The 15,290-nt window shown below is 37.3% G+C and overlaps 8 protein-coding genes across 8 annotated transcripts; all 8 read right to left on the minus strand.

Moving 5' to 3' along the window:
- Positions 1-645: 645 nt before the first annotated feature.
- On the minus strand, positions 646-1,188 carry B0P05DRAFT_552466 (uncharacterized protein). The gene is made up of 2 exons (XM_051579472.1): positions 1,046-1,188; positions 646-992 (listed from the first exon to the last, which is right to left on the minus strand). The coding sequence occupies exons 1-2, from the start codon at positions 1,114-1,116 to the stop codon at positions 698-700; spliced, it is 366 nt and encodes a 121-aa protein (XP_051432325.1). The 5' UTR covers positions 1,117-1,188; the 3' UTR covers positions 646-697.
- Positions 1,189-1,352: 164 nt separating this feature from the next.
- On the minus strand, positions 1,353-2,517 carry B0P05DRAFT_552467 (uncharacterized protein). The gene has a single exon (XM_051579473.1). The coding sequence runs from the start codon at positions 2,424-2,426 to the stop codon at positions 1,416-1,418; it is 1,011 nt and encodes a 336-aa protein (XP_051432326.1). The 5' UTR covers positions 2,427-2,517; the 3' UTR covers positions 1,353-1,415.
- B0P05DRAFT_552468 (uncharacterized protein) lies at positions 2,493-3,214 on the minus strand. Its single transcript, XM_051579474.1, has 4 exons — positions 2,892-3,214; positions 2,739-2,846; positions 2,667-2,690; positions 2,493-2,602 (listed from the first exon to the last, which is right to left on the minus strand). Exons 1-4 carry the CDS (start codon positions 3,121-3,123, stop codon positions 2,538-2,540), a joined length of 429 nt encoding a protein of 142 aa, XP_051432327.1. The 5' UTR covers positions 3,124-3,214; the 3' UTR covers positions 2,493-2,537.
- An 80-nt stretch (positions 3,215-3,294) lies between these two features.
- On the minus strand, positions 3,295-4,715 carry B0P05DRAFT_552470 (pyridoxal phosphate-dependent transferase). Its single transcript, XM_051579475.1, has 4 exons — positions 4,529-4,715; positions 4,260-4,481; positions 4,029-4,212; positions 3,295-3,952 (listed from the first exon to the last, which is right to left on the minus strand). The coding sequence occupies exons 1-4, from the start codon at positions 4,691-4,693 to the stop codon at positions 3,390-3,392; spliced, it is 1,134 nt and encodes a 377-aa protein (XP_051432328.1). The 5' UTR covers positions 4,694-4,715; the 3' UTR covers positions 3,295-3,389.
- A 730-nt stretch (positions 4,716-5,445) lies between these two features.
- Positions 5,446-6,326, minus strand: B0P05DRAFT_475302 (Tricarboxylate/iron carrier; the record flags this gene model as incomplete). Its single annotated transcript, XM_051574830.1, has 3 exons — positions 5,446-5,987; positions 6,037-6,142; positions 6,201-6,326. The coding sequence occupies 3 exons, from the start codon at positions 6,324-6,326 to the stop codon at positions 5,446-5,448; spliced, it is 774 nt and encodes a 257-aa protein (XP_051432329.1).
- A 264-nt stretch (positions 6,327-6,590) lies between these two features.
- B0P05DRAFT_552478 (ubiquitin-conjugating enzyme E2 2) lies at positions 6,591-7,474 on the minus strand. Its single transcript, XM_051579476.1, has 5 exons — positions 7,319-7,474; positions 7,251-7,262; positions 7,134-7,187; positions 7,031-7,089; positions 6,591-6,984 (listed from the first exon to the last, which is right to left on the minus strand). The coding sequence occupies exons 1-5, from the start codon at positions 7,380-7,382 to the stop codon at positions 6,721-6,723; spliced, it is 453 nt and encodes a 150-aa protein (XP_051432330.1). The 5' UTR covers positions 7,383-7,474; the 3' UTR covers positions 6,591-6,720.
- Positions 7,475-8,591: 1,117 nt separating this feature from the next.
- Positions 8,592-12,583, minus strand: B0P05DRAFT_589613 (uncharacterized protein; the record flags this gene model as incomplete). Its single annotated transcript, XM_051582748.1, has 4 exons — positions 8,592-10,765; positions 10,814-12,161; positions 12,215-12,317; positions 12,393-12,583. 4 exons carry the CDS (start codon positions 12,581-12,583, stop codon positions 8,592-8,594), a joined length of 3,816 nt encoding a protein of 1,271 aa, XP_051432331.1.
- Positions 12,584-13,598: 1,015 nt separating this feature from the next.
- B0P05DRAFT_552489 (uncharacterized protein) lies at positions 13,599-14,722 on the minus strand. The gene is made up of 3 exons (XM_051579477.1): positions 14,507-14,722; positions 14,063-14,447; positions 13,599-14,016 (listed from the first exon to the last, which is right to left on the minus strand). Exons 1-3 carry the CDS (start codon positions 14,577-14,579, stop codon positions 13,659-13,661), a joined length of 816 nt encoding a protein of 271 aa, XP_051432332.1. The 5' UTR covers positions 14,580-14,722; the 3' UTR covers positions 13,599-13,658.
- Between the last annotated feature and the right edge of the window lie 568 nt (positions 14,723-15,290).

Raw genomic sequence — 15,290 nt, forward strand, 5'->3', positions numbered from 1 at the left:
CACAAGTGGCTGTTCATTGTGTGATAAGGAGAGGGTATCAGCCCGAGTTCGGCAAGCGACTCTACCGAATATGTTTATTTTGAATTTGTCACAGTCTATAAAAGGCAATCCGTTACTGTACATATAGAAAGTTTTTTTTTTTTTTTGAAATGTATTTCAACAATATGTTCAATTGAGACAGATCTATTATGTAATATTATTTGTAAACGTAACCGACCGAGTGTTTCGAAGTTGTGATTGAAACGCATCGGTGTAAACTCTATATTTTAAAAAGAGCCCTTATGCAGCATCCAAACGTAGATTTTGTAGGCGAATTTTAAAACGTAAACTTGTTTGTAACTTGTCTCATAAAGTCTTACGTGCGCTCAGATCAAGACGAAACGCCATATAAACCTGACCGTTTCTTCTAAATAGGAGAGGTTTCATCATCAAGCCCTGCATGGCTCCCCTTTCCATAATAAATTCAATACTTATCACATACGTGAGCCTAAGAGTCAATGAACCAAGGTCGATCTCTCCCCTCTTCATATAATAACTTTAAAATACATAGGCTTATAATTGACAATTAAAAAAAAAAGGGAAAATGATACACAATGCCGTAAATGTTTATTGAACAATAATATTAATAATAATAATAATAATAGTAATAATAATAATAATGTAGATGTATAGATTTAAATAGAGGATGCTTTTTTTCTTAAAATAATGAAGAAACAGAAGAAGATGAGTAACGTCTATCGTAAAACGGTGTCGACCAAATATTCTTCCATGAATCGTCTAGAAATGAAACAAATGGTGCAAACAAAGGAGACATGGAAGGCGAAATACTAGGTGATGGCACGTGTTCATCGTGTATAAAAGTACATCGAACGCCATAAGAACAAGTACCTGTAAGGTGGAAAGTCTTACAGATTTCGGTCTTGTATTTAACATGGCGTTGAACACCTCGAAGTTCTTGCTGGCCATGTGCAAATCGACATTTCTTTGCGTATCTATATGACATATAAGTATGATAAAATAAAAAAGGCGAGAGAAACAAGCGTACCTGCAATCACCCATTTCTTGCCAATTTCTACACATTTCAGTTTTGTAGAGTTGATATTTTCTCGAGTCCATTAGAACAATAATGAAAAGATAAACAAAAGAAAAAGAAAAGAAGCAAAAAAAAAATGGCTTTTTATATGTTCATCAACAAACCTTTTTTTTTTTTTTTTCATCTGACTATATGTAAATTTTAAGATTGAACTACAATTACTTGCTTCCCCCCCCCCGAAATAGAGTCTGTGAGTAACAGTCAGCTGTTGCAAAGTGGTACCAACAACATTACCATTAAAGCAAAAAAAACAAACAGCTTTATATAGAACTTTTCTTTATTCTATTCTCTACTCCAACATTAAAAATAATTGATCTACATATTAATTTGTTTGAACCTGAATCTTTGTCATGTTTTCTCGAGACAGGCCCTTTGTTATTGCTGTACAGCTTAATTTGGTTCCGAGCCGATGATAGAGCTCTTCACTATAGAAATCCGTGTGTAATGTGATTGGGTCTAACAAATATTCTGCAGATACAAATTCAGTCGTCTGCTTTTGTTTGGCTGTGATAACCCTGAATGTCTCAGCATAAGGTTTCCGTATCTTTCTCAAGGCATCTGTGACCGGATGGACTCTGTCTATCACATGAGAAGCAGGTGCGCTGAGCAACATAAAGATGTATCGTGTTCTTTTGGGCTTACGGTTGCCTGTTAAAATAGAGTCTGCTACTGCTTTACCAGAAATCAATGAGCTGAATTCACGCTGGAACAAGAGTCGATGTTGATTCGATACGCGTGTCAGAAACGGTTTCTTGTATTGTTGTTGCAAGCTGGCTGTATTGGCCTGCACACCATGCAATAAGTGAAGGATATTGATCTGTTGTTCCATCGAATAATGGCTGAGGGATCGTATTTTATGCAATGTGGCCATATAAATGCGGCTCATTTCATCTAGCTTTTCTGTTGTTAACAGTTGGGTCCAGCCATCTTGTTTTTGATGTTGTGGTGAAAAGAAAGAGATGAGATGCGTTCGAATAGGGACTTCACTTGACTCGTACAGATCCATTTCTGTTTCTGGTTGATCCCATTGTTGTTTCTTTAGTTGAATCATGGCTTTATTCTTATTTTTAGAGGATGGAAAAATGCGGTAAATCAATGAAGAAGGTTTTGTTTTAGTCGATGGAACAGAAGAAGGTAATGGTGGTGACAAAGGGGGTGTTTTCTCTCTTTTTTTTAATAGTTCTTTAAATTGATATGTGACATTCCAACTGGTATGACCAGAAGGCTGCCTTGTCTTGACTGACATCAAAAGAAAAAATAAAGAGAATAATGATAGAAAAATAAAACAGAGAGAGAGAGAAAAAGTGATATTTAAATAGAACAGTGAGCGCATGATGAGTCAAACCAGTAAGACTCTTGTTCATAAAAAAATGAGGCGAGGAACGATAATTCAAGGAACAAACAAATATAAAAAAAAAAAAAAAGACAAGAAAAGGGTGCAACTCTACAAGAAATTCCAAGTGATATGACAAACGCCAGAAGCCAATGTACCGCATACGATTTCATAAACTACGTATTTTGGTGGTTAGAACAAGACTTGTGAAAGAAATAAAGATATGTTATTTTTCCTTACCACTCGGTGACATGTCAAGTGAACCTAAAGATTTCATTTAATACGGCGATTAATTTTTAGAATTGATTTTACCTTCTCCACAAGCAGGACAAGTATCTGTGACTTTAGCGACGACATTTCCCATATCACCACGAATAGAGACCATTTGATAGCAATGTGGGTTTTTGTTGGGATTAGGTCCTAATTGGAGAGAATAAATAGATGCATAGAGGGATACTCACTCACCATTTTGCATTTGTGCCTTGTTAACTGCAACAACAAGATCACTATTGGTATCAAATTCACCGCAGGATCCTGAACCCACGTCGTAATGTGTACCTAGACCAGTAAACGTCTTGATTTTTTTATCTCCTTTGAGCAACCGATGTGCCCCTAAAAGTCGGCGATCCAGAGTAGGAGCTGTCGAACCCATTTGAACAATGAACAATAGAGTCAACCAAAAACAATGAACAAGCATAGTGTAAAATGTAAAGAGAAAAAAGAAACAGAGGAATGATGATTCTCTTTCTTTCTTTCTTTCTTTTTATAAACGTTGTTGCCTATATATATATTAAAGGTTAAAAAAAAAGGCTCAAAAACTCCATTGAAATGTTTCAACAAAGAGCTCCTAACCCATTCCTTACTCCTTGTAAAATTGAGCATAAATCGAATTCTTTATGCGCTTAACGTTGTCTTTTTATTATTATTGTCGCCACATATATACATATATATATATATTCTAATTTACAAAGCTTTCCAAGCTTGAATAAGCACTTGGACTTCATGTTCTTTACGAACAGCTACTCGAACAAACGAATGGCACTTATAGCCGGGAGTACCACTTCGAACAGGGACACCAGCGGCACGGGCTAGATCAATGGCTTTAGAGGCTAATTCCTCACTCTTCATATCCAACCATACCCAACTCAAGAATGATTTACCATGGTATTCCCATTCAGGATGATCTAGTGATTTTAATTGGTCAATCAAATAGGCCCTTAAACGACTTGTGTTGTTCCAAGTTTCTTCTAGATAGGCCTTGTCATTGACGACAGTTTCAACAAATTTCAAGGCAGGACCATTGACAGACCAAGGTGCTTGAATTTTGCGGAGTGCGTCACAGTGTTCTTTTGTAGGGCAAATGATAGAACCAATACGGAGACCTGTACAAGACCAGATCTTTGTCCAGGAATGCATCACATGAACAGAGACATTTTCGGTAAGGAACATATCCTTTGCAAATACATGTTCAGAGATGAGAGAGTCATTTCTAAAGTCAGCAGAGTGCCAAGGTTGCATGGATTCGTCTGTGCAGGGTAAGTAAAAAAAAAAAAAAAAAAAAAAAAAAAAAAAAAAAAGACATGAGCCACTACAATACATTACCTACAATCACACAACCACCTGATTTCACATTGTCCTTGATCCATGCCTTTAGAGGTTCCACAGAGAAATAGTCACCAGTGGGGTTACATGGATTGACAATACAGAGCATATCTGCTTTTTCAGGATTGGAGGGTTCCAAGATTTCAAATCCATTTGTCTCTGCACTACGTTGATACTCTCTATACTAAGCTGAATAGATCAATAAAACAAATAAAATACACTTTTCTTTACTTGAACATTCCAGGGACTTCCTTTCCATGTAGGCTTCTTGATACCCCTCTCTCCAAAAGTCAAAAGTGCTCTTCTGACAGCCAAATCAATCAATTCAGAAGCACCATTACCCATTAATAAGCGATCTTGATGGTCAATGTAGTCTGAGCCCCATAAAAATTCGGCCAAATAAGACTTGGCTGGTTCCTGGTTAGCAGCAGGATAATGATGGATCTCGTTCATCTAAAGACAACGATGAGTATAAACACAGTGTCATATAGTTTACTTACGGCTTCCTTGGCAGCTTCCAATGCTTTTTTAGGTGTGCCTAGATAATTTGTAGTGACACTGAAATCCTCTACAAAATTACTAATAAACCGATGTTCCTGACCACCATGAAAAGTTTGTGTTTTAGAGTCCCAGACATTGTTTGCAGAAGAAGTATTGGCCAACATGTTTTTTTTTAAAAAAAAAAAAGGAAAAAGAGAGAGAAAAAAGAAAAAGAGAAAGAAATACAAAGTTACATGATTTTTAAATGAGAAGGGATTATCTTGTGAAAATCATTGGGGTGCCTTTTTGACAACGTGGAGCTTTAGAATGCCATTCGGGCATTCAACTCGAAAGTTTATTTAGCACCGACAAGAAGACGAGTTAGGTAACATGTATAACGTTCAACACGAAACAATAAAGGACATAGTCAAGTAAAAAAAGAGAGAGAGAAAAAAAAAAGAATGATTGTAAAAGAGTCTCTTTTTTTTTTCTTTCACCATCAAGCTCTTTTGCTTGTCATACCATACGCGCTATTTAACCACAGGCACCAAGAAAGTTATGGGATTGAGTCTTGGTGATACAAAGGCTTTTTGAAAAAAAAAAAAAAAAAAAACGGAATTCTGGTCAATCTCCGGTTGTTGTCGAAGAAAAAGTAGCGGTGACCAGTTCAAGAGATAGGCGCATTTTTTATATGGTTGCTTTTGACTAGACTCTTGAAACATTTTTTGATTCATTGTGTAAGAAGTAATGGTCAGATTCTTATGAAATTACCATCATTTGTTTAGAAAATCATGGTCATTTCACTATATCTAGTTTCAGTGATTTTAACATAAGCGTCTTTTGAGAAATAGGATTGATTTATTAAAAATGCTACCCTATTTTTCCAATAAGAAGCGTTCTGTTTTGATATGATGCACAAACAAGTGCTTCTATTGAACTAAAGTCCCTTATTAAAGTACAATTTAGTGATAGGCTTTCCTTTTACATCTTCTAAATCTTGAAACTCCTTTTCCATTTGACTTGTTTGCAATTCGCCTACTTGAGGAAACACTGCAATAGCAGCAGGCAAAGCTGTCATGAGTGAAAGAGCAATCAAACCAAAATTCAAAGGCATCACTAATTTGGGTCTCTGCTGAATAAATCGAGTACGTTGCAAGCGACTCAACAACAAAGGCGGAATAATCAAGACAGGCGCATTGGTCAAGATACGTGAGATGGCTACTTGAGATACAGCAGAAAGCCCAGCTTGCTTGGATTTACCATAAGTAGTTCCATGTTCATCAAACACCTGAATACCATCACGAATTTCTTTACCTCGCATCAAGAACACATTAACAGTACCTGCAGCAGCAACAGCAGTAAAAGGAACTAATTTCATACAGACTGATTTAATACGAGGACTCAAGCTGAGTTTAGGTACTGATTGGTTTAATCCCACAGCAATAGCACATGAAGTAGTAACAGCAGAAGCATAGGCCACTATGGTATTGTTATTAAGTTACTCTAGGACTAGGGGGGGGTTCTTTACCTGCTGTTTCCTTAAGACTCATAGGTGTAGTCTTGTTGGCATTGGCCGAGTTAAAAGCGACATTGACACTCTGATTGGCCCATTGCCAAAACAAGATGCTTTTGATCTATAATTATTTGGGCTTCAGTATTCTCTCTTTTTGTCTTTGTCTTTGTTCTACTTACACTTGGATTAGGCAATAACATACCAGCGACTAATACCATATTGGTAGGTACAAAGCATGACATTCTAAAAGGTAAAAATACAGGTTTGCCCGTATCAGGATGAAGTGTAGAATCCACCACTATCATCTTCAGTCAATATAACTCACTCTTTTTTTGTTATTGTTTTTTTTAACCTTTCTTTGCTCTCCAAAGTGATTCAATATCATGCCCTGATGGACTATCTAACATTTGCTTACATTTCTCGAGTTCCTTTCCAGACACAAAAAGTGTTCTTATATATGTTAACATGTGCTTCACAACTTGTCAACTCTTACCTAGGATCTGTCACATCAATAAAATGTAAAAGTCTACCTAAATAAGTATCTTGAGGGTATCTTGGCTTGGCTAACTTGTGTTAAACTATTTTATTTAGTTTGTGAGCTTACATAAATCAATAGACATATATAAATTAAATAGAAAATAAAAGAAAAAAAGAAGCGGTCATTCAAGTTGTGTGGTTTTTATGCGAATTTCTTTTTATTTATTCCCATGATTCTTCAACAGTCTCTCTTACTCGGCGAACATATTCTTTTCTATTTTCACGGTAAAGATTAGCGGCTTCTGCATTAGCTGGTGAATTAGGGTTAGGGTCATTGAAAAGAGATTGAATACTGGTCAAAATAGCTGCAACATCATAAGTAGGACTCCATCTGTTTTGTAAAATATCCAAACAGAGTTCACCATTGGCATATACATTGGGGTGGAACATTTTTGATACGAATTTAACTTGAGGTGGTTTGTTGGGCTATAGACTGTCAGTATATAGTATGTGTGCATATATAGATAGTTACATAGGTCTCGTCAAATTGTAAAACGAGTTTAAATGTACCATCTTCAAAAGGGGTATCAGCTATAATAGAATAAGAATAACAGACAAGATAATGTTTGGCTTACCAGGCCCAAAAATGACTGCATTCCACATCATGATATTATCTTGGCAAGGCGCACCTATAAAAGAATGAACATCAGCACCATCTCTTTTTGGGTCATCTAAATTTTATCGATATATACCTGATACACCAGCTAAAAATATTAAAAAACAGATGATTAGAAAGCGAGACTCATAAACAACAACTTACCTGGGGGATCACTTTGTAATCTCTTAAAGTCACGCATAAGTCTTCTTCTGGTAGGTGTGGACATCTTTACAATCTATCTAGATTTAACAAAATAAAAAAGTTGAAGAAAAAAAAGACTGACGTACAACTAACTTATTTTTTTTTTTGTATGTGATGCGTAGTTCGGTCTGAACAGATACTGCGGACCGGAATATCTCATTCTTATTTGTTGCAACTCGAATATGGAAGTAGTAAGTACTGTACCCTCCCTTTGAACTTAATATCAACGATTCTCAATTCCTAGGAAAACTAGGTTAAAAAGTCAGTAATCTCAAACTTTAAAAAGGAAGGATGATTTCAGCTTTGTCAGCAGTATGTAGTCAAAAAGCTCAGCTATCTGTATGGTTTCAACCAAGTTACTGTCACTGATATTTCTCAGTCGGAGGTGGTTATTGGCAATACACCTTTCTTGTTTAAAGGTATTGATATCGAGTCTTTGCTGTGAGAGTATAAGAGACAAAGTTACATGATTATCATTGACAATGGTCCTCAAGAAGTTGTGTGAATATACACAATGTTGGTATATTTGTTCCAACTAGATGTCGTATTTCTTATAAACTTAGAACCAATCAAAGACACTTTCGGTAACTCCTTATTGCAGAACTTGGTCAACAAGCTGCTTATGCCTCTATCAAGAGCAAGTTTTCCTCAGAAATCAAGTCAGATATCGAAGCAATACTTGATAACTTCTCGAGAGAGAATGCTTCCAAATAAGTGGCTACTTTTCACACGTATTTGATAAATTACTAAACAATAAAAAAAATGAATAATAGTCTGTTTAAAGAGTCTTCTGCTGGGATATGTCTTTAGAAAAATAAACATAGCTCTTAATAAATCCCCCAGTAATCGCACAAATCAGCTTAGTTACAAACATATGGAGTCCTTCTTCTCTATGATCATCTTATCAGCAGTAAAATTGGTTGTTCTTACAAAGTCAAATCATGAAACAGAGGGTTCAACAGCACAATTTACTATTGCAATCATCTTTTTGGATAAACGGAATCAATATACTTCATGTTTGAAATTAACTGTTTTTTATGGTTTTTATTTATTTATTTATTTATACAAAATAGTAAAAGAGAAAGATATATATATATATATATATATATATGTATGTATGTATATATATATATAAAAGAAGAGCCATACACACAAAGACAAAAGATATAACGAGAATAAATAAAAAAAAAGTATATATATATATATATATATATAAATGCTTGTGTCCCTTTTTTTATAGACTAACTGCACAAAGTTTGCCACTTTCATCTATTAATTTCTTATCATCTTGCTGCTGTTGTGATGATGAGGATGCTGAATTCTTTTCATTATTATTATTACCTGTATTTGTGTTGGCAGGTGCATCATTATCGTCCAGTTTGACAAAATCATTATTGTCCCAATCAAATCCATCCAAGCCAAGATCAATTGCTGCTGTTGAGTCATACCAGGAAGACTGTAAATCATTGGTCTCAAACGATTCTTCTTGCTTAATAGCACTGGGCTTCATCAGTGTCAAATCAGGCGTGCCAAATGTCTCGTCCTTGTAGCCTTCTTTTAAGGCTGAAGAGTAGCCTTCAAAGGATGGCTTCATAGGCTCTGAAACAGCAGTCGTTGTGGTTGTATTGGTGGTGGTGGTGCTGGGTTGAGAGGTTGGATAGCGGCATGTTTGTGTCTGATGTTGGATTGGATTGTCCATCATGTCATTAGAGAAATAAAGAGACGACATCATATCTTCACTCGGGGATTGATGAAGTGTCATAGAAGGTTGAACAATCATATTAGAATTACTAGTATTGTTAGAGGTGGGTATCTGACTGTTGTTGTCTAACGAACGCGGTTGCTGTTGTTGTTTTTGTTGTTGTGAGGATAAGGATGAGGATGATGGTGGCGGTGGTGGTGGTGGTGTCGCTGATGCTGTGAATTCTTCTGTTTTAATCAAAGGCGATGAAGACACATTGGCAAGTGAAGCAGGTGTATTGGATGTCATATCATGCATACCGGAATTCTGTTGTGCTAATTGTTGTTTGGCCATCTCAATCTGCTCATTCAATACAGCCTGGAGTTGTTGCTGTTGGTTAGGCATCAGTGTCATTTTGTTCTGTGCAGCTTGTTGAAGAATCCAGTTACATTGCAATGCTTTATGAGGCAAAAGATTGACGATTTGAGGAGGAATACCATTACTGACAGCCGCCATATAAAATGCTTGAGACTGAGCTTGGTGTTGGCTTAAAGGCATGCCTGCTTTCACAGGTATACCACTAGGATAACTATTATCCATACCTTGTTGTTGAAGCATAAATCCATTCATGTTATTACCGGGAAGTCCTTGCTGTTGTTGTTGTAATGGCTGTGAGGGTGGCAATGACTGTGACATGGCTGTTGATACAGCTGGAGGTGTATGCATAGCATGAGCAAGTGTAATATTGGTGTTGTTTGACATGACAGGACTGTTCGAAGCAGAAGCAGAAGCAGGTGTCGCTTCTTGTGCTTTTTCCTTTTCGTTTGTCTTTTGATTTTTTCTGCTTAATGTAGGTGACTGAGCGGCAGATCTAGAACCACGCTGCTTCTTAGTAGGAGGCAGTTTCAGATCAATGCTACCGCGTTTGATACTCATGGAAGGTGTGGTAGGTGTATTAGTCAAACTAGCATTGGCCATCACAGGTGTATTTTCGTTTGACTTTGGCACAGTATGATTGGTGGCTGGATTAGTAACATGTTCCTGTGATTGTGTAAGGCTTTGTTGTTGTTGTTGTTGCTGTTGCTGTTGTTGCATTTGTGCCTGTGCTTGTTGCTGTTGACGCAACATGGCCAAAGCTTGTGCTTGAGATTGGCTCATGGCTTGAGCTTGACTCATAGCTGCCTGTTGTCCCATCATACCATGTTGTGGTGGTGGTACCATACCTTGCTGACCCAACTGATTGAAATTGACAATGGGACTGGCTTGTTGTTGTTGTTGTGGCTGCTGTGGCTGCTGTTGAAGCATTGTTTGCTGTGGTTGTTGTTGCATAGACATGGGCATCAATCCTAAACCCATTTGTTGTTGTTGTTGTGGATTCATGGGGTTCACCATAGCATTCATTTGCTGTTGTTGTTGTTGTTGCTGTTGCTGTTGCTGATGACCAACAGCATTGCGCACCCAAGTAAAATAACCACTGAATTGCTCCCGTAACTTGTGCAAGTTTTCCAGACTGATAATATATTTGTTGTGCGGCAAAGCGTTCAATTGATCTTCAAACATGTACTTCATCAACACCAAACGACGCGTTGCTTCCACATTACTTGTCATGGCCAAAAATACAGGCAAGAGGTTATCAATTTTATCGTACATGGGTCTCATTTGCCCAATTTGTTCACGAATAGCACTTTTATCCTCCTCAGACATATCTTCAATAGCCACACCACGAACTAAGACACAATATTAGCACAGAAATCGCGTCTAATTTTTTTTCTTACCTCTTCCTTGGCGTACATTCTCGTCAATTTGTCTGACAATACCAGCAGCATTGTTTCTTTGTTGAATGGTTAATGGCTTAATCATGTTGGGTTGCATGGGTTGTTGAAGATTCATAAGGGGTCGCTGGACCATTTGCGAACCTTGTTGTTGTGGTACAAATTGTTGCTGTGTCATTGGAGGTCTTTGCATCATATTCTGTTGTTGCTGTTGTTGTTGTTGCTGCTGCTGAAATCGTTGCATCAATACTTCTTGATTCATAGGTTGACCTGTAGACGAAGGTGGAGGTCGAACCATGGTATTCGTGAAGGGTTGTGCTGATAAAGTGGCGGGCACAGTCACTGGCGTAGAAGAAGCAGATCCAGCATTGGGATAATTCACGATTGTATTGGACTGCATGGGTGATCCAGCAGTAGAAGCATTTGTGTTCCCTTGAGTCATATCTTGCTGCTGCTGCTGTTGTTGTTGTTGTTGTTGTTGTTGTTGTTGTTGTGGAGGGAATGCTTGAGGCCTGAAATTCACATTGCTCATACCCACCATAGGCTTTCCAGCCAACCCCAAATTCATCAACTGTTGTTGCGTCATACCCATCATATTATTACCTCCCTGAACATGTGGCAGGAATCCTTGTTGTTGAATTGGTGAATTCTGCTGTTGTGGTTGTTGTGGTTGTTGTGGCAACATATGAGGTGAAAATGCTTGTGGTGGCTGCTGTGGTGGTGGTTGAGACTGTTGCTGTTGTGTTGGCGGCTGCTGTTGTTGTTGTTGTTGAGATTGTTGTTGTTGTTGTTGCTGCTGCTGAGTTTGTTGTTGTTGTTGAAGAGCCATTTGACGAGCAAAATACATTTGAAATTGTTGAGGAGAAATGTTCAATCCAGCCTGAGCAGCATTGGCCGCGTTCATGTTCAACAAATTAAGTGGGATTTGTTGACCTGGTAATCTCTGCTGTTGCATCACTTGGGGTGCGTTCGAAGCCGCCATGGCAGCAGCAGCAGCAGATCGCTGATAAGCTAGTATTTGAGCCTGTGCCTGTTGAGCAGGCGATTGCATTACCTGTTGAGGAGGTCTACCTTGTTGAAGTTGTTGGTGACCAAAGTTGGGTTGAACAGCAGGACGCATTTGTTGACCAGCCAATTGTTGTTGCTGGTTCAGATTCAAAGGCGATTGAAAGTTATGGCGTTGTAATTGAGGAGAAGGCACTTGTCCATTATTTGCAGCAGCATTGTTCACAAGTGGCGACATGGGTTGTTGAAGAGACAGACCACTTAATGAAGTATTATTAGCAGAGCTTTGATTGATTTGTTCTCTGATGTGCTGGAATTTTTTTGCATACGCCAATATGTATTGATTCTAATACGAAATCAGTCTCTCTTTTTTGGTAAAAACCCAATTTCGTATCTTACCTTGCTTGTACAGCGTTGATAAAGACCTGCTTCAAAATTACTCGCCACATTATACGTTTCGCTATCTGACGTTGAAGGCGAAAGATGTTTAAGGGCTAAACTTCTATTGATTCTTTGTTTAATGATACGCGCGCAAAAAAAGAAGAAGAAAAAAATCATGAGATCAATTCGCACTTACAGTTGACTGACGAAACGGCTTCTATCAGGTACAGACACTTCGTTTCTCCAATTAGCATTGGGCACATCGTTCGGATGAGCTAGATTAACTTGTTGTTGTTGAGACAGCACTTGCTGCGATGGTTGTCCTTGTTGCTGTGTTGGTGGTGGTTGTCCACTGGGTATTTGTTGATTAGGGTTTTGTTGATTCATCTTGTTTAGGTCTTCAGATTAGAGAGTAAGGAGAACAAGCTTGAAAAAAAAACTTTTTTTTTCAATTGTTTTTCGTTTCGATTTATTGTGAGTTCTGAATTGATTAAAAAAAGCGACTATTCAATTCTTACAAGATATGATTTGTATGCGTGTGTTTTTTTTCTGTGGTGGTTGCACACTTAATTTTTCCAATCCACTCTCTTGTTTCCTTTTTTTACGCGCGAAAAAAAATATGTCGTATAAAGGGAAAAAATTACAACAGCAAGGTCACACTGAAGTGAATAAAGAGAAAGAAGAAAAGAGGAAAAAAAAAAAAAGAAAAGGGAGACGAAAAAAAAGGGAAGTTAAAAAAGAAAAAGAAAAATAAGGGAAAAAAAGAGGAGTCAATTCATTGGGCTACACAGCTTCCTGTCCACGTGACTTTCATTTCTCTCTTCCTCTTTTTCTCTCTACTCTCTCTCTACTTTATACTTGAATGCTGGATAGAAAGACAAGAGCAGAAAACAAAAGAAGACTTTTTGACGAGTAAAGTTGGCATGATCGATCCCATGATTGATCTGACAAAAAGACATTCTGATGATTGCATTCTTTGCATATTGATTGGTCTCTATGATTTGTATAAACTCAAGGCAAAGCATGTAGTTTGACATTGATGATCCATCAGAATGGTAGAGTGATGATATGGGTTGAACCCTTCTTTTGTGCCTGAAAAATTAGACCTGTCAAACACGGTTGCTATGATACCAAACAGCTGTAGTGACTTTTTTGAATCAAGATCTCTAGCAAAGTTTACCATGGCAACACACTTTGTTTGTCATTGTTCACATTGCTTCTTATTGCTTTTATGGGAAAGAATAACAATTTGTTTAAATGAAATTGCTATTTTGTTAATATTGGCGTATTGCCATATATAGTAATCGTTCAGGTTGCAACAAGAATCCCAGTCAAATAAAAAAAAAAAAAGAGGCGTCCACATGGTTTACAGAAAAACGATTTATGCATTTGAAATAATTAATTTCATCCATTATCTATACACATTGATTTATTTATAAAAGAGAGGAGAGATTTACATAATTTATACAAGAGTTTCACGATATTCGGCAGTAGGTCTAGGACGACGTCTACGTCTTCGGCTAACCAATGTGACAAACTGCGGCATGGTTCGAACATCAAGATCAGAACTGACATGAATAGCAGATTCTATCACACCCAACCAATCATTTCTTTCGAATTCCGTTTGTGTATTAAATAAAAATTGAGGACCATTGTCTATCCGTAATCGTATGACATGATGATATTTCAAATAATCTGTTGGCACAGTGACTTCAGCGCCTTGCATGGAATAGGACCAGATGGGATCTACCTTTTTCTTGCCCTTAGGATTGCGATGATATGCCATGATCTTTGTACCGTAAACAGTAACATAAAGATCCCTGTAATCATGTTAGATTCATATAAAATAAAAAGCCAGATACATACTTCCAAGATCTATTTTTTGACTTCACGTTGGGTTGGCTGAATTCACATTTGACGTGTATGTACAATGTCTTATCAATCTCACAACTGTATTGGGGCAATACTTCACGTCCTTCTTCTTCTCTTGGTAAAATGACTCTATTGGCGTATGATTTGGGAAAGTTGAACACCCAAGGATGTGATGGATCTTCATAATGGGGTGGTGGTAATGCTTCCTCTTCTTCTTCGGGTATCGTAATGGTTGATTCGGCTATAGACGATTCAGTAGAAAATGTAGTGGAAGCAACAGATAGAGCAATAGAAGCAGTTGATATAGATCCTTGTCGATTCTTTGTAAATGAGCGCAGAGACCAGCTACTTTGCTTCTTTTGTAGCCATGGAATTGACACTGTGTTGATGCCATGTTAATTGAAACTCCTCTTTTTTTTTTCATTTAACTCCACTTACGGAAATGATTTCTCTGACTGCTATTATTGTTATCAAATAATCTAGATGAGGTGGTAGAAGGAGCGCTAATCATTTTGTAATTGGTGTGGTATCAGTGTATATAAAAATATGTGACGGCAAGATAACACTTGTTTTTTATAAAATATACAATAAATTCATAAGAATATGAAAATGAAATAGAAAAAGTAAAAAAAAAGGAAGAGAGAAAAGAAAAAACCCCATTCTTTTATATATATTTTGGTTCCTGGTACTTGTTTTGGATTGTTATTTATTGACCAGCTCAATTTGGGCTGGGAACTTTCTTTTTGGCTGGAACCTTCTTTGTTTGCCTAAAAAGAATTCTATTAATTACACCCATTTTACTCTTTACATGAGTGTTTCTTATGTATATATTTGTCACACTATCTCTCAAGAGAGAACTTATTAAAACAGGGAGGAATTGTTATGAGCTTTTGTAACATTATCTTACTTCATGGGATCTTACGAACAGTATTCGGAAATGTGTTTTACCTTTCCCCCCCCCTAAGCGAAAAAGAATTTCGCATATCCTTAAATTTCACACACCTCACCATATCGAAACATGACTATGATCACTATGATTCACATGAAAAAAGAAATAGGAGAGTATGTCAGTTACACACACACACACACACACACACACACACACACGCACACAAGTCACTTTCTCTATCTCTCTCCTTTGAATCTATATAGACGATCTTCTACTAGTGTATAAACTGCATGGTTACAACTCAGCATACATAATTCATTCGATTGCGGGGAT

Source organism: Gilbertella persicaria (assembly GCF_025201335.1).
Source record: "Gilbertella persicaria strain CBS 190.32 chromosome Unknown B0P05scaffold_36, whole genome shotgun sequence".
Lineage (NCBI taxonomy): Eukaryota > Fungi > Mucoromycota > Mucoromycetes > Mucorales > Choanephoraceae > Gilbertella > Gilbertella persicaria.